At 32.7% G+C, this 18883-nt stretch overlaps 2 protein-coding genes across 6 annotated transcripts; one reads left to right on the top strand and one right to left on the bottom strand.

The window, feature by feature from the left end:
* Nucleotides 1-1057: 1057 nt before the first annotated feature.
* LOC149478151 (translocator protein-like) lies at nucleotides 1058-6661 on the bottom strand. 2 transcript variants are annotated; one of them, XM_089709917.1, is made up of 5 exons: nucleotides 6559-6661; nucleotides 6506-6524; nucleotides 5803-6050; nucleotides 2794-2888; nucleotides 1058-2067 (listed from the first exon to the last, which is right to left on the bottom strand). In XM_089709917.1, exons 3-5 carry the CDS (start codon nucleotides 6035-6037, stop codon nucleotides 1882-1884), a joined length of 516 nt encoding a protein of 171 aa, XP_089566043.1. In that variant the 5' UTR covers nucleotides 6038-6050; nucleotides 6506-6524; nucleotides 6559-6661; the 3' UTR covers nucleotides 1058-1881. The 2 variants fall into 2 exon arrangements, with proteins under 2 accessions (XP_089566043.1, XP_089566044.1); XM_089709918.1 differs by lacking the exon at nucleotides 6559-6661 and having other exon boundaries at nucleotides 6387-6519.
* Nucleotides 6662-7560: 899 nt separating this feature from the next.
* Nucleotides 7561-16478, top strand: LOC149478150 (translocator protein-like). 4 transcript variants are annotated; one of them, XM_089709913.1, is made up of 5 exons: nucleotides 7561-7715; nucleotides 8709-8959; nucleotides 14412-14506; nucleotides 15229-15422; nucleotides 16284-16478. In XM_089709913.1, the coding sequence occupies exons 2-4, from the start codon at nucleotides 8725-8727 to the stop codon at nucleotides 15418-15420; spliced, it is 522 nt and encodes a 173-aa protein (XP_089566039.1). In that variant the 5' UTR covers nucleotides 7561-7715; nucleotides 8709-8724; the 3' UTR covers nucleotides 15421-15422; nucleotides 16284-16478. The 4 variants fall into 4 exon arrangements, with proteins under 4 accessions (XP_089566039.1, XP_089566041.1, XP_089566042.1 ...); XM_089709915.1 differs by having other exon boundaries at nucleotides 7588-7787; XM_089709916.1 differs by lacking the exon at nucleotides 7561-7715 and adding an exon at nucleotides 7826-7943.
* Nucleotides 16479-18883: the final 2405 nt, after the last annotated feature.

The following is an 18883-nucleotide window of genomic DNA, read 5'->3' as shown; positions in this document are numbered from 1 at the left end:
TCGTTTGATAGAAGGCATTCTTGGAAACTATAAACAAAAATTCTTTATTGTGCACTAAATGACAAAAAAAAGAACCTAACTGTTAGGTTAGCACTCAGTCAGTACCTATCACTACATAGTATAAAGCGATGCCGCGGGCGGTAAGCTAGTATAATATATGCAACCAACACATATTTTAGTATTCCTTGGACTGAGAAATACACCTTCATATAAACAGAAACAGCAAAGCAGATATTACTTAAATAACATAACTAAAGGCCACAGATATTACAATACACGAAAAATCTATATTCCATTGAAATAATGAATGAATGAATGAAAAATACTTTATTGTACACCAGATATGATACATTTTATAAACTTAACAATAAATTAATCAATGTACAGTAGGCGGCCTTATCGCTGGCAGCGATCTCTACCAGGCAACCCAAAAAAGTCGAGGAAAATAGTTAACTTAATCATGGTGGTGCATAATAAATAAAAGTGCATGATAATGTAAATTTTCATAAGCTGCAAGCGATCTCAACTATCTTTATATAAGATCGGCCGTACACGGACTGCTCGAGCGGTCGGCGTCAACTGCTCGAGCCGTCGGTTGTTGACCGCTCGAGCGGTTAATTTATCTGACTAGTCGAGTCATTGATTTTCAGGGGGGGAGGGAGCTTGAAGCGGTCGCGACGGCTCGAGCAGTCATGTTTAAATATGTTTACGGCAGTAAATTTATTTATTTTATTTATATTATTTTATTTATTTTATTTTCATTTATTTCAGATAAATTTAATATCCATATAATTGTTAGTAAAATGGCCTTAAAAAACTATGTTAGTATTATAATTCTATCTAATATTAAAAACAATCTTATATCAATTATCACAAATGCTTGAGACATGGATTTTGACCCAATGTCTCAAGACATTAGTGAATGTCCATAGGTAGTTCACCGCGCGGTCAAGGCATTAATCATTGAAATACAATTCAATGATAAAAAAATCGGTCTGGTTTCATATTTATTAAAAGTAATTAGCAAGAAAAAAAAAACAAATGTTAAGAGTAAATATTATGTTTATTTATTTGGTTTATAATTGGTAAACATTTATATAATGAACATCAATAAAAATCTTCTTATCTACTAAATTGCAGTATTTGGCAGTTTTTATGGTAAGGCACACTAAGACATCATAATAAAGACAGATTTATACATTTTGCAAACTTCGTCCTTTTCTACAAACGTTAAAAACAAGTTTTAAATATTGAATATAAAACTGCATAAGTAATATAAATATATTGAATAGAATAAAACTTGTAAGTACATATTTATAAATGTTATCTTACATTGAAATCAGTCTCAGTTAAAACCCTTTTATTGTGCTATAAGTATATTTAATCTTTTGAGGTATTGTAAAATATTGTTCAACATACTTGTTAGTTAAAAATATATGTGAATACTTCACAAACATTTTGTACTCAATGTTTCATCTTAAAAATAGATACTTTGTTTGTATAACAAAAGTGTATTTTTAAAATGTAATAACATGTAAAAATACTTGCAGAAATGGTGAATATATATTTTTTCATATATTAAGAGTAGCATCCTACTTTATTGGATGATGTTACAAAATCAATTACATAATTAAAATATTTTAATTCATTCGAGAATTGGAAACTAATCTCTTTATGAAAATAAAGAAAGAATTGCCTTGCATTAGTTTCGTAAAATCTCAAAATAAATAACAGATTTAAATTTTTTATATAAGATTCAAATAACGAAAAATTAAGTACTGTTACATATTGTTATATAACATGATTCTAAAAATGTATATTTTTAACCCTATTTACCATTTCTGCAACCACTACAAATAAAAGTTACTCTTAAAAAATCAGTCAATCTTTCTTAACAGTTTGCGGTTCGTTTGAATTCAATTTCCAAATGGAATAGTTCAAACATGTGGCAAATGTCAACCAACACAGATATGGAGCCATGAGATATAGCGTCTTCTTGTTAACTTTGAAGAAACTTATGGTACAAGCCCCCGCGGCTATGTCGAGAGCAAACATGTGGATTAAGGCCTGGAAATTTTAATTAATAAATAAATTATTATAATATTAATAATATGTCAAGCGAAATATATAATATGATAAAATGTCAAAAAAATATATGGAAAATGATGGATGTATGAAAGTGCACGCACATATCGACGCAACTCCCCATAGAGTTGACGGGAGAGACAAAATAGTTGCGGAGACAAAAGTTGCTCTTGCGCGCTAGCTCTTACTTAAAAAGTATAAAAAAATATTTTAAATGTATAAATAAATGACTATTGGACAATAAAATGCCAAAAAGATAAGAGCAGAGAACAACTTTTCTGTGCTACTTAATAATTTTTTTAATAAGATCAAAATATGTAACTAATGTAACATCAGGATCAAAATATACAAAAATGTGTGGAACCTCCCATTACGCAAAAATCGATCTTATAGCTACACAAACATAAAAATACTAGCTTTCCGTCCGCGCTTTCAAAGAAAACTATAGTTCCCGTTACTGCAGTATTTCCGGGATAAAACCTATCCTATGTGTTAAACCAAGTTACCCTCTATATGTGTGCTAAATTTAAATGTAATTGGTTCAGTAGTATTTCCGTGAAAGAGTAACAAACATACACACTTACACATATACATCCATCCTCACAAACTCACATAATATTAGTAGGATAGGATTATCTATTTCTGAATCATAAAAGTATTATTTCATAAACATAACAGAGTGATATAAGTATAGGTTAATAAAATTACCAATCCAATTTGATGATATTTGAAGAAAACAGGCGACCATGTCCAGTTGAAAATAAGCTGTGTGCCAAACAGACTCAAAGGAATGAGCGAGTCCTCTGCAAGTTAAAAAAAATACATTGCTTATACTATTATATAAATAATAAAGCCTAGTAGGTATTTAGTAGTTGGCTTTAATGTTTATTTAAGGAAACCACACCACCCTGCACAACACTTGAAGTAATAAAAATAATCGATAACTTAAATTGTAATACTAGTACTGGTCTAGACGGCATAAGCACTAAAGCCATCAAATGCTTAAAAAGCTGTATTGCTGATCGCTTAACGCATTGCATCAATAAATGTTTAACTTTTGGGGTGTTTCCGGACTCTCTAAAAGTGGCTAGGGTCAGTCCAATTTTCAAATCTGGGAGTAGAACTGATCCAAGTAACTATAGGCCGGTGTCAGTTCTGCCCGTTATTTCAAAAATATTTGAAAGAATATTGCACAATCGTCTCAATGAATACTTAATCGACAACAGAATATTAATTGATCAACAATATGGTTTCCGTACAAAATCAAGTACTCTTACAGCTACCGTAGATTTAATAACGAAAATTAAAACTCAAATAGACCAAAAGAATTTCGGATTAGGTATTTTCATCGACCTAAAAAAAGCTTTTGACACCGTCAGCCACGAAAAGCTTCTTCGAAAGTTAAAAAGCCTAGGTGTGACCGGTAACGCCCACAAAATGTTTACATCATTCTTAGAAAATAGAAGACAAGTTGTCAAAATTGATAAGTATACTAGCTCAGTTCAAAACTTATCATATGGCTGTCCTCAAGGGTCAATTTTAAGTCCTTTGCTCTTTTTGATTTACATAAACGACATCGATAAAATTGGACTTACAGGATACTTGTCATTATATGCAGACGACACGTGTCTCTTTTACTTTGATAAATCCTTACATAACATTATATCAATAGCTCAAAAAGATTTAGACTTACTTTCTACATGGCTTAAATTCAATTTACTCACAATCAATATTAAAAAAACTTCATTCATGATATTTGCAGCAAAAAATAAACCTCTTCCAAATTCTACCCCAATTATTACCATAGATAACGAAATCATACAGCATTCGAACTGTGAAAAATACCTTGGACTCTGGCTAGACGATAAACTCACATGGACAGTACATATAAATCATATCAAAAATAAACTTACATCATTACTAAAATCACTCCATCGAGTAACACATTGTATTCCGAAAAAAGAACGTTTTTTTTTTTTTTTTTTTTTTTTTTATGCAATAGGGGGCAACAGAGCAGACGCGTCACCTGGTGGTAAGTGCTCCACGTCGCCCATATGTACGCACAGTGTCAGAGACATTGTGAGTATGTTGCCGGCCTTTCAAGTAGGAATATGCTCTTTTCTTGAAGGTCCCCAGTTCATAGCCGTTTGGAAAAGCCGCATGAGGGAGTTTGTTCCAGATTTCTGTAGTGCGCGGGAAGAAAGATCTTTTAAAGCGCACAGTTGTAGATTGCCAACAGTCAAGGTGGTGAGGGTGGTATTGTTGACGATGTCGTGCTGTACGGTGATGGAACTCGGCGGCGGGTAATGTTCCAAACAACTCTTCAGAGCACTCCCCATAGTAAATGCGATAGAGAACGCATAAGGAAGCGACATCTCTTCGCAGCGCCAAAGTATCAAGCCGATCGGTGAGACTTGGCTCGTTAACAAGTCGTACAGCTCTCCTTTGAATACGGTCAAATGGAAGGAGGTATTGTTGGGGTGCCCCGGCCCAGATGTGGGAGCAGTATTCCATGTGCGGCCTGACTTGCGCCTTATATAACTTGAGGCGATGGTGCGACGTGAAATACTGCCCCGCTCTACAGAGCACACCAAGTTTTTGTGAAGCCAACTTGGCTTTTCCTTCCAAGTGACAAGAAAACTGTACGTTACTCGAGATTTCGAGACCAACGTTTAATGATTTATAACTCCTTAGTTAAGACACATCTTGACTACTTAATTGAGATATGGGGATCAGCTTCCAAAACAAATTTAGATACACTACAAAGATCTCAGAACAAAATTATAAAAACGCTTTTTAATTACCCGTACCTAACTCCCACAAAAACACTCTATTCATCAACAAAACTACTTAAACTCTCACAAATCTACGCATATTCCACATGCATCCTTATAAAAAAAATAACAACAAACGCAACAAAATCAAACTTACAGCTACATAAAAAATCAACAAAGTATAACCTGAGAAGCCAAAATAATTTTCAACCTATCTCGACTCGAACTAACTACGGGAAAAAAACCATACTCTTTGAAGGAGCACAAATGTTTAATAAATTGCCAAACAAGTTAAAAAATTGTAAAAGTCTAAATGTATTTAAAAAATTACTTAAAAATCACATTTACTGTAATTTAGAATAGTACAGTAGAATTTATGCTTATTTTGTATAATTATTGCATGATAACTAAAACTAGAGAACTAAGTTAATTTAATTTAAGATAGCATGTAACTCATTTTAAGTGAACAAATTGTTCTTATGAGTAATAAAGTCTTTAAACCTAAACCTAAACCAAAAGAATGATTTTTATTACTAAATTATTTTAGTTTTTTTATTTTATTTTATAGTTAAGAATATTGTTAACAACATTTCACTTGAGCTGACATGAAATATTTCAATAAAAAGCTAATATATATTTCATTTGCAATCTGAAGCTTGTACTTTGGATCCTAGACAACTGATAAATCTTTTAATTTTTTTGTTGCAAATATGAACATACAAATACTACTCATATTCACACATGGAAATTAGCAAATACTAATGTATTATAATGTACCTATTATATCTCTTTTTATCTAAAAATTACTACTAGTTTTTTAATTGAATTGGTAAATAATTTAAAGTTATCAATATAATAACAATGACACACTGGTAGTTCATCATTACATTGCCTACAAAATAAATAAATTTGCAGTTCTATTACAAAGTGAATATGAAATTACCTGTAAAACCACCGCAGTCTTCATACACCATGTAAGAAGCATACCCCATGCCAGTGTATAGCGCAGTCCAAGCCGGTCCAAATACCCATTTTGGTGGATTCCATGAGGGTTTGTTCAGATCGTCATACCAGGCCTTGCCTGTTGGGGACCTGACCTGACCGGCCATTGTCAGTGCTCCTAACCACCCTCCCACATTGGGAAGAGCCAAGGCAGCAATTAGTCTCCAATTCACCATTTTAAATTAAATTCTGTAAAAAAAATACTTTAATATCTCAGACCAATAAAATATATGAGTTCAATTTACGAAATATTTCTGTTGCGAAGGGAATCTAAATTTAGAATGTTTCGCGATAGTTGATATGATAAGGAAAAGGACAAGTCAATGATCTTATAAGATTACTGATTAGATTTATCCAATTCTTATTGCCTAGTTACTTTTTAGAACTTAAAAGTTTTTTCTTTATTTAAAATGACATCATTGCTAACAAAGCAATAGGTACTTCTAGGAATTCAACTAAGTTTAATGTTAAATAAACAATCGGATTGATCGCTACAATTCTATGTAATTACATATTAGTTATTACCTTACTCTGGGTTGGTATGTGGTTGGTACCAACAAATGTTTATATTTAAATACACTTACAACTTATAAAAATCAAAAACCCGGTTTATCCTAGTAAATTACTTAAAAATTTGTACCCACCTGCCGGACGCCGGTGATCACAGATAGTATTAGTTACTACGTAACCGGTGATCTAGGTATTCTATTTGCTAAATGATAGGAAATAAATTGACAATTGACAAATGAAAATTCGCATTTCGGAATCAAAGTGCTTCAAGTATATTTTGGCAAGTGGCAAAATTCGGAATTAGGTAAAACTGTACTTTACACGGCGTCGAGTTGAGAGTCTTAATTTTTTTTGTGGTTAGCTATTGTCCTATGAAATCCAAATCTGAAATTTCATTTGTAGGAAACTTTTAGTTTTTGAGTTACGAATTTTTGAAAATCGGAAAATTACTATAGAAAGTTACGCCATTTTTTTTACGCATAGTTATTGCTTTGGCAGTGTCAAATTTGGCGATTCATTTCACGTAAAACAATTTTAAACATTCCACTCGATTGTTTATAAGACTCTAAAATAACTAACCTATTGTGTTTCGAGTTCCAAGCGTTTTATTTTTCGTAAAAAGTTAAACAAAAGTCAGTTTAGCCAGGCACGGCACTATCGTAAGAAAATTTAGTATAAGTTATAGTTAAGTTATAGTTCCCTGATAATTACAAAAATGGCATAGAACACCTTCTTTCAATTCAATTTGTTTCACCTGAAACAAAGCAGTTCTTTTACTTCAGCAAACTTCCTTTCACATCAATTTCACATACACGCCCCCGTCACGCCCCTCTGATCATGCTCCATCCCTTAGTGCCAAAAGATCCTTGTTGCACTACAATTGATAGAAGGCTGTTCACATTGAGACTTGAATAAAGTTAATTATTAATGTAACATATTCTGGCTATAGATTATATTTATGAATTTTATTTCTAGAAACCAGTTTGTGTTCATCGACTTAAATATTTTGACAAAAGTATTAATCATTTATTAAAAACAGTTTATACTAAGTAATTTTATCAGCTAAATAGTCGTGGTGTGAATGGGATACGTAAAATGTACAAGGATAGTGTCTGATGTCATGTTGACGATTGATGACTGATGTATAAACCAACTAAATTGAGAAGGCCCTATTTTGTATTAACCTAGTATGAAATTCAGCTACTCTTATTTTATATTCGTCTAATAAGTATACAAATGATTTCATCGCAGTAAAATTTTCCGAATTTTCCCAAGTTTTTTATATAAACAACTGTGAAAATCAGACCGTGAGAATATTTTCTCGGAATCAGACTAATTTCTAATGTAAGTTGGCTTCATGTTTTGTTTTAAGGCTTGTTCTTTCTGTTGTAACTAGTGTAAAATCTAGAAAAGGAGGTAGGTAAACAAAAAATTGCATAATTTAATTGAATAAAATGTAAGATCGGCGTTTGTGCGCGTGACCTATGTACAAATGGTACTTTAAAATTCTAATACTTACATCATCGTTTAAAATTTGAACTGCTTAGTTTTTGTCTAGGAAGGAAAAGTTCGGTACATTTGTATTACTGAAGGTATGTGATTGGCTATATAATTAGTGGCGTCATATTATTATCGTAATTTATTCTGATATCTAATTCATTTGACCATTAATCGCTTAATAAGTTATTTATCATTAGTTCTTAGTGAATTTTGATAATAATAAGTACTCTGTGTATTAATTCTATTTAATAATGGAGGTTCTACAAAGACATATTGAGTATACTAGGTAAAGGATTAGTAATTGATAGTAATTAGTAACATTCTGATCATAAATCTCAAATTGTCTAGTCATTATCATACATTTTGTAAACTAACTAGTGTATTCAGTAAATAAAAATTGACACGGTCATTGGAATTGATAAATCACATACAAAATCTCAGTTCCCTTGTTACATATGTCTATGTAAATAATATTAATTATATTCAACCTACTTTTAATTAGGAAATAACCCTGACATTGTAAAACAACCTTCATTTGAAGCCAACAAAGAAACATGTATAATTACATTATTTAAACGCACTTGTAGTATATTGGTCAGTGTTCCTTGAAATTGACGGCTAACCTACAAACTCAAACTCAAACATTTATTTATTCAATTAGACTTCTTCTAGAAGCACTTTTGAAACATCATTAGGTACATATTTTTAACATTTACCACCAATTCGGAAAGCAGTATCTACGGAGAAGAATCGGCAAGAAACTCCATAGTTGCTCTTTTTAATCATGTCAGTTTTACAATAATTTTTCCATTTACATAATAGTAAATTATTATTTAGATTCTACAGTGAAGACATGGCAAACTGGGCAGCACTAGGTTCCGTAATTCTTCCCAATGTAGGTGGTTGGGCAAACGGCCTGTACTTTGCCGGGCAGATTCGTAAAGACGAGAAGAAAGCATGGTATGATGACCTGAAGAAGCCATGGTGGAACCCGCCCAAGTGGGTGTTTGGGCCTGCATGGACTACTCTGTACTGCGGCATGGGCTATGCTTCGTATCTAGTGTATGAAGAGTGCGGAGGATTCACTGGTAAGACTGTTTGCTAGGTATTATTTATTTTATTTATTGAAATTATTATTACAAATTATTACAATAACTTAAGTCTAAGTCCCACAAAACTGCACATGCAGTTTGTCTGTGGTAATCATGTAGTAGAGTAGTAGTCAATTAAAAAAAACTGATTGATTGAAAGAATTTAGTTTCACAGGTCAAGTGAAATGATTTTTTTTGCATATATTTAGTGGTACAAAAATGTATTAACAATTTTCAAGTGATAAAATTAAATAAGTTTTCAAAAAATACCATTATTGACAAATTTTATAAGTTGATTTTTTTTTATTATTAGAATCCGAATCTTCAAATATCAATCACTACATAGTATAAAACAAAGTAGATTTCTCTGTCCCTATGTCCCTATGTATGCTTAAATCTTTAAAACTACGCAACAGATTTTGATGAGGTTTTTTTAATATTCAAGAGGAAGCATTAGCCGCCATAGCATTATTATTGAGTTTTTTTACGTATTCTATTATAAAAATTTTAACTTTTTGCAATCCATCAAATCACATGAGTCACCACAACATAGTATACTTTTTGATGATTTTCGCATCCACACGCTTGCTATCAACCAAAGTTCTAATTCGGTTTCTGTTAAAAAAATAATAATAATGCATATTGTATATACACTCCGGGAACCCCGGTCTTGTTTTCTTCTCACTATTATTCGCTTGTTTATAATTTATTGTAGTTATGAATAATAAACGGAACACTAATTTGATCTTGGGACTACTGAACGTGCAGTCTCTTTTTACCGGCTGTGAGGAATTACAGGTGATGCTCGAAGCTCATGGTCTGGACATCCTAGCTCTCAATGAGACATGGACCAAGGAGGGAATGGAGAAGTTTGCTCCCACCATGCCTGGATACAAATTCTTAAACACACCTCGTCCCCTCGGAGGCCGAGGGGGAGGGGTGGGTTTCTATATCCGTGAAGGCTTGCGTGTACGAACTCGAGCACACCCTCCTGCTGTGTTGGAACAGATGTGGGTCGAGCTGACGGTAGCTGGCGTGGGGCGAATCGCAATTGGTACTGCTTACAGACCTGAGAGCGTGAGAGTTGCAGCTGCTATCGATGCTCTGAGTGAATCTGTGAGCTCATTCGGATATTGCACTCACATTTTTTTGCTGACCGACTTCAATGTTGATTTAGCAAGAATAGATAAGGGAGCAGCGAATGAGTTCCTCTCATTTTTGACACAGCAAAACTTATATCAATTAGTTAAGGAACCCACTCGGATTTCAAAAACTTCTCAAACCCTCTTGGACCTCATTATTACCGACAGCCCAGACATCTGTGAAAGTATTAACATTGTACACAATCAGGACCTCAGTGACCATGCATTCATTTTCTTTAAATGTAAAATAAAAAAAATAAAACCGCCACTCAAATATAAATATACGAGATTGTTAAAAAATATAAATTTAGATGATTTTAATAAAGATTTAGTTACTTTACCTTGGAACTCTGTACAATATGCGAAAGATGTGAACGATATGACAAACATATTTAACCAACTGTTAAATAGGTTGTTCGATAAACATGCTCCATTGAAGAAATTTAAGATAAATTCATCGCCGCGTCCTTGGGTCACAAATACGGTCAGGTCAATGATGTTACTGCGAGACAGAGCTCTAATAAAAGCGCGAAAGACTAAAAATCCCGCACACTATCGCTATTACCAAGATTTACGTAATTCCGTCATTAGTGCAATGAGACGAGAAAAAACGGCTTTCTTCACTGAGTATGTAAATAATAATAAACGTAATCCACAAGCAATGTGGAATTTTCTTCGTCAAATTTCGATTACTGGTAAAAATAGGGAAACAGATAGCGTGCCGCAACACCTAAACGACGCCAATGCAATCAATAATTTCTTTCTAGAAGTACCTGGAGATCCAACTATAGATAAAAATTTAATTAAATTTTATGAACATAATAGTTTTGGCCTCAATAAATTTGATATTAGGTAAACCATGTACTATAGATCAAGTTAAAAAAATAATAGTAGGTATTCAAACTAACGCGGCTGGTCATGACACGATTACTGTTGATATGATACAGATGACTCTATCGGTAACTCTTCCAATTATTACGCTAATGGTGAACACTTCTATATTTACCCAAACATTTCCGGATGCTTGGAAGATCGCTAAAATAAAACCTCTGCCAAAAAAGTCTGTGGTAAAGGAACTGAAAGATTTACGCGCAATCAGTATACTACCTGTACTATCAAAAATAATTGAGCGAGTTGTATGTAACCAATTAGTCAAATTTATAGAGTGTGAACAAATTTTACCAAATGTTCAGTCTGGTTTTCGAGCGAAGCATGGCACAGCTACGGCTTTGGCCCACGTAACGGATGACATCATATCAGATAGTGACAACGGAATGGGTAATATTATGATTTTACTGGATTTCACTCGTGCGTTTGACTCCATCGATAAAGAACTCTTGTTAGCTAAATTAAAATACTACGGCGTCAATTCAAATTCTTGTGATTGGTTCAAATCGTATCTGTCGGATAGGAAACAGTTTGTCGTTACCGAAAATGAGGGCTGTTTGAAATACTCGAGAACAGAACCGACTCCGCGTGGTTGTCCTCAGGGCTCTATACTCAGCCCGGTTTTGTTCACGTTGTATACTGCCGATCTCATTGAACACATTAAACACGGTAAGGTACACTTATATGCCGACGATACACAGCTATATTATCCTATAGATCCCAATAATTCTACAGTCACAGAACGCCACATTAACGAGGATTTAGAACAAGTGTCGTTATGGTCTAAACAAAACGCCCTGGTACTTAACGCGTCCTAATCTAAATACATAATCCTAGGTACAAAAAATCAAATTCAAAAAATAAAAAATCTTAATTTTAATATAAAAATTAATAATGCACCATTAGTTGGAGTGGATAAGGTTAGGAATCTCGGTTTGATCTTGGATGGGCAGCTTAAATATGAGGATCACATAAGCATCACAATCAGAAATGCCTTCTACAGACTGAAAGTACTGTATGGTCTTAGGCAGGATCTATCAGAGAGCGTTAAAGTAATGCTGACTGAATCATTAGTTTTGTCACGTCTTAATTACTGCGATACCGTCTATGGCCCCCGCCTATACGCCAAAACCGAGCGAGCAATTCAGCGAGTGCAGAACGCATGCGCTCGTTTCTGTTTCGCCATACCAAAGCGTGCGCATATCACACCTTACTTGAATAGCCAGAAAATCCTCAAGATGGCGGGTCGTAGGCAGTTACATTTAGCAGGTCTGATACATAGGCTGGTGCACACGGGGGCTCCTGTCTACCTCTATAAAAAACTAACATGGACTCAAGAGTACCATACGAAAAATACACGAGGTAGAAGCAACAATGCCTTAATCATACCGAAACACCACACGTCAGGTTTTAAGGGTGGATTCAAGTATTCTGCTTCAAAGATCTGGAACGACCTTCCACCACCCTTAAAGCTTAGTATGTCTTATGTATCATTCAAGTGTAAATACAAAAGGATACTCTTGAACAAACAGACAGCAGAATCAACACGCAGGTAAAATAAATTATTGATTACAAATATTCCCATCCATATACATATCTATCTGAATTATTTTTAATATCTATGTAAGTATAATATCTATATCTATGTTGTTTATTTTATAATATTTATATGCATATATTATATGTACAATATGTAGACGTATTTATAAATTTTTACTTTTATTGGTAGGAACAGTTGTGGATGTAATTTTTTTTTAATTTTATAATTAGTATTTATATAAAATATGTAGGACCTCGGAAAATACGCGGGCAGACTGAAAATCAGCGCTGTTCGGGTGTTAGCCCACAGCATGGCTGAGTCTGTTCCGATTGCCTAATATATTGTGTTTACTTTTAAGTTAAGATAGTCTAAGTTTTTTGTTGGCAATAAAGCTTTTTTTCTTTCTTTCTTTCTTTCTTTCTTTCAAGGTTTTAGTATATATGTATATGTAATTTATTAGGTTTTAGACAAAGCGGGCGAAGCCGCCGGCGGAAAGCTAGTTTACAATATAAGTAAATATATGTGATATAAAAAAAACAACAAAGTATTTACTTTGACCTCTGTATATGCAAATTCCACATTATGGTACAATAAATGAATGTATTTAGTATAATAGTATAAGTAAATAACGTATTTAGTATCTTTATCAACATCATTAATCTATATTATCTGTCTGTTAATAAAATAAAATTATTATTTATTTCTTGAACTATTTTTGCCTTTTATAGGTGTTTGTTTTGTCAGGCTTAAGGTAACAGATAAAATATTATGTGCAAGATAAAATGTGTTATATAATGTAGAACAAATAAACAGATTAGATATAATAATGTTATCAATCATATTTATCATGCAGCTGAGAGTTTAGGTATATTATTGTTGTTCTTAGTATTTTCAATCTTATAAAATGCTTCGAGACAGCATTGTTTATCAAATTTCAAGATTTAGGGAAAAATACTGAATAAAATAATCCCATAGATGTTATGATATTTGTTGAGAATCAAAACAAGCAGTTTGATCAATTAATAAAACAAATCTATTATGTTAAAATCATATGTCATTTATATGTAAATTTTATAACATAGGTATGTGATGATTTCCTACTACATTGATTGTTATAAAATTTACCTGTTTACATTGTTATTATCTTTCATGCTCAATGCTCATTGTTTATATACATATATTCTGAATTAACAAAGAATTTATGATTAACCTCTAATTAGCAGAATTGGTTGAGCCGTTCTCGAGTTTTACACAACACATTTGGCGATTCATTTTTATTATTGAACAAGCTTTCCGTCCGCGGTTTCGCCCGCTTTGTCTAAAACCTAATAAATTATATACTTAAACCTTCCTCTTGAATCATTCAAATTCAATTCATTCAAAATCGGTTGCGCAGTCTTAAAGATTTTATCATACATAGGGACAGAGAAAGAGTCTTCGTTTTATACTATGTAGTAATTTATAATATGGTTAGTGTTGTATGATATTGAATTTGATATTTTTGGTTTTATGGCATTCAAATCTATCTTCTTATATATAAAAATGAATCGCAAAATGTGTTGGTAAGCGCATAACTCGAGAACGGCTGAACCGATTTCGATAATTCTTTTATTATTATATTCCTTGAAGTACGAGGATGGTTCTTATGTAGAGAAAACGTAAACATGTACCACGGGCGAAGCCGGGGCGGACCGCTAGTTTATAATATATATACATATATATATGGTTGGTGTTGTATGATATTGAATTTGATATTTTTGGTTTTATGGCATTCAAATGCTTTATAAATATAAATTTATATATTATACAATTTCGAGTCCCACCTCATGATCGAATTATTTCTATTTTTTTCATAAATTTATTTTTATGATATTTTCAGAAGAAGCAGTGCTCCCCCTGTCGCTGTATGGTGGTCAATTATTGTTGAACTGGGCGTGGACACCTATTTTCTTTGGCATGAAAGATTTTAAATTGGTGAGTATGGTAGCAAGTTTTTTTGGAAATTAAGGTGTCTTTTTATTTTTTTTGCTTCTGGAAATCTGCATCATGTAATATAAAGTAGTTAAGAATGAATTTTTTTGTGTCTTGACCACTGATTTAATTTTTATATTAACAAAAAAAAAATTGTTTTATCAAGTTTGCAGTCGTAACTACATTGTTTATTATAATTTTTCGCCATTATTTGTATGATTTTCTCATATTACTTGCTCTTGCTACCGTTCCTGTTGGTCTTAGCGTGATGATAAAATATAGCTTGTAGCTTCTTCGATAAATTGGCTATCTAACACTGGAAGAATTTTTCAAATCGGATCAGTAGTTCCTGAGATTAGCAACAAACAAACTCTCCAGCTTTATAATACATATAAGTATAGACTATAGGACGACGCGGTTGGCGCAGTGGTAAAGTAACTGCCTACTGAGCCGACGGTCCCGGGTTCGATCCCCGGTCAGGGCAAATATTTGTGTGATGAACTCAATTATTTTTTCTTGGGTCTGGGTGTTATCTATATATTATGTATTTATTAAATATTATATTTATCGTCGCCTAGTACCCACAACACAAGCCTTAATTGAGCTTACTGTGGGACTAGGTCGATTTGTGTAATAATGTCCTATAATATTTATTTATTATTATTTATAGACTGTATAGGTTTCATGCAACATTAAAATGGGTTGATTTTGGCGTGTATTCACAGGCGTTCATCGAAATCTGCGTTCTCGGAGGCGCGGCTACAGCAACTACAGTTACCTTCACTCAAGTGAACAAAACAGCTGGCCTGTTAATGTTGCCATACTTGGCTTGGTTGGCATATGCTAGCTCCCTCAGTTATTACATATGGAGGAACAACCCGAAAACTCCCAAGATCGAGGATGCTAAGGCGCAGTGATTGTGAGTAGACAAAAAAAAATGTATGCGTGTACTAGAGTACACACGTAAGAAGTGAAACTTCTTTATGAACTTAAAAATGTCATGAGTATGGCGTAACGCAAAAATGTCACGCGTACGGCGTAACGCAAAAATGTTACACTAAATTTTTGTCCAACCCCGATAAAGAAGTTTCACTTCAAAAAAGAAAATTTTTACGCGTTGAGAGTAAAATTTTAAAGTCGCGTTATTGCAATACCGTCACGTCATGGAGTAAGGTGACTTAGTATTTTTGAATCTTGCAAAAAAAGTTTCACTTTTATGTGCTCGGCACACGCTCTCTATTTTTTTTGAGAAAAAATAACAACTGTCAAAAAATAAAAATAATCGACTATTGAAATGTCAAACCGAGCGATCAATCGCTAGAAAATCCTGCCTTATATAGTGGACAGAGTTTGGCTTCGGACTATTTTTGAACGTGATTCCGTATTGCATATATGTAATATGTAATCAATGAAAGTTGAATAAAACAATGAATAAACTAATACCACGTGATTTAAACAATATGACTTTGCAATTTAAAATTGTATTATAGTAGTAGATAATAATAATTGTGATCACTTATTTACAACTAGCTGCGCTCCGTGGTTTCACCCGCGTGGCTCCGCTTCTGTTTGTCTTAGCGTGATGATATACTATAGCCTTCCTCGATAAATGGGCTATCAAACACCGAAATAATTTTTCAAATCGGACCAGTAGTTCTTGAGATTAGCGCGTTCAAACAAACAAACTCTTCAACTTTATAATATAGAAGAAGAAGATAGTATAGATATAGATTATTTTAGGTATATGTGAGACTTTACTAATATATTTTATATTTTTCAGATCCAGAAATAAATACACACGCAAGCAGTTCAAGTGTTTATAGGCTAAGAGTCAACAAACACTACATAAAATATAATCACTTTCTGTATCGGGAACAAATTGCTTTCGACTGACTTTATATTACTTTAATCGCACGCAAATAATTTTTTTACAAACGGCCTTTTTAAATGTTTACTTTTTTGCTATAGGTAAAGCCTGTAACTGTCATAAAATGAACACTATTATTTTAAAGAAAGTTGATCGCGCACGGAAGCAATAAATTTGCCTTTTTGTATTAAATAAATCAGTAAGTACGTAAAAATATTGAATTCGAAGTATTAAACATAATATGACATAAGTTGTATTAATGTGAAAAAATAACTATAGGTAAACCAGAATCTGATGGCAATTAGGGAAATCAAAATTTTGAGTGTGCAACCCTAGGGAAAATGGACTGAACGATCTTGATACTGCTTATTTTTTATTTTCCTCAGTCCTCAATATCATTACTCACATTACATAAGTGGACAATACTGTACTTAATAATGAGATATCCACTTAATATTATGTAGGTACATACTTACATGTATAATATACAATTATACAAATTACTTTTATACAGGTAATACATATTATTATTTACACATACCTATATTTGTATATTCATTACCAGTATGCCATGTGAAAATATCGATATAATGATAATGTAGATCAAAACTGCTCATAATTTTTTATAAAATAAAATAAAATAAAATTATGTTTATTTTCGTAAGTATTAACAGACACACATTATAAAATTGACTTGGACAGCTTGGACTTGACGAATAGCCGTATTAGAAACTCCTGTAATAAGTTTTCATAAAATTATATTCTAATCAACAAACAATATTATAGTTACCTACATATTATAATATTTTTTAATTTATAGTATCAAAACGGGTAAGTCCAATTTACCAATAAAATCTTCAAAATTGAAAATTGTGATGTGTTTGACCCTTCTTCATCGAATGTTTTTCTATACACATTATAAACAACACCTCTTGCTTGTGATCGCAACGGCTCTTTCGACATTTTCGAAGATTTTTTAGACAAAATCCTAAAAATTATTCATCAACTGCAAAAAAGACAAATAATTTGACATCGAATTTGATAGTTGTCAAATAAGTTGCCACATAAAAATCTTTTATTTCTTAAATATAAATATGCCATCAGATTCTGGTAGACCTATATGTAATAATATTTGTGTCTTAAATATTTATTAGCATAAGTTTCAAGTGTTCTTATTCCAATATTGCATTTAAAAGTATTCAGCATCTCTTGGTCTAAGCTTAATTATTTTTGACTCGTTGTTTTGTGAAATTTTATTTTCGAATATGTTTATTGTTTATGTTAGATAATAAATACTTATTTAGAATAATTCTTCGTTTTATTTATAAACTTACTTTTTAAATAATAATCGAGTCACCACCTGCCAACATATTGCACGCCTCTTAAGCGAAGCGTTGAGGTGGGTACTACTGTCACTTCGCGCAAAACATCTGATTTTTCAAACTTAAAATGTCTTTATGTATCATACATTGCACTTGTAAGATAATACATACACACACATATTAAGAAAAAACACTATTTTTAACGTTCATGATATTTTTGATGTCATTTTTGTTATTTAAACTAGTTAAAAAACAGTTTAAAAAAGTTCTGTCTTGGACGTCCGTGTGTCTGTATGTGCGGATCCTTTTTCTTGTTAACACGATAGCGACCGAAATACTTTACTAATCGAGTCTTTTTTTTTCTCTTACGCTTGAGTATGCTCAGGAATAGAACCCTTTCATTTTTCAGGGTCTGATTCGATGTGGTTTAATTGTTATTAAATAAACAAAAATAATAATTAATAAATATTTATTAAAAAAAAATTATGAGGCGTGCACTTTTGGATTTTCCAAATTATTTTTACTTTCTTTTAGTAGAAAGGCAGGTGCCATAGTTACCCATAGTCCCCAATACCAGTCCATTTAACATCCCAATCCATAGCCCAATTATTAAATTTTCATACCCTGCAATAGTCCTACATCGGCCGCGGACTGCCTAGGACTGTATCTCTATAGTGCAGTCATGGGCAGGCTGCGGCTGGTGTCCCACAACACATTAAAATTCTCGAAAGGGCCTCTGCGTGTTGGATCCGTGTCCCCACGTAAGCCTTCCAAAGATCCGGGTACCGTCCTTCTGGTGGTACCCGAGTATTATGGAAATGAGAAACATAATAATAATTAATAAGTTATCATTATTTATTATGATAATAAATGGAGACAACCAAAAACTACTCGAATGATATGGCGTAATCTCGTATGGAAATTATTCCTACTTCGTACCCATCCTCTGCTAATATTATTTTATTGTTAATAGAATTGGGTTTCAAGTCAATATAGATTATTATAATTCGTTAGTAGTAATTTCCTAAATGGTTAATTATCAAAAAACGTTTATTAATTTTTAAAACATACTGATACGATGTGGCATATATTTTTAATCCATAAAAGCATTTAATCATACCCTACCGAAATACCTAACTAAAGTAACGAAGGAACTCAAGAAAGTAGAATGTTAAATATAAGTTAAAATTT

This window comes from Colias philodice, chromosome 23 (assembly GCF_061535455.1).
Source record: "Colias philodice isolate Cphi_HAF_F1 chromosome 23, ilColPhil1 Martin Lab GWU primary, whole genome shotgun sequence".
Taxonomy (NCBI): Eukaryota; Metazoa; Arthropoda; class Insecta; order Lepidoptera; family Pieridae; genus Colias; species Colias philodice.
Note: the sequence above shows the minus strand (reverse complement) of the source record. Positions and strands in the feature narration are given on the sequence as shown.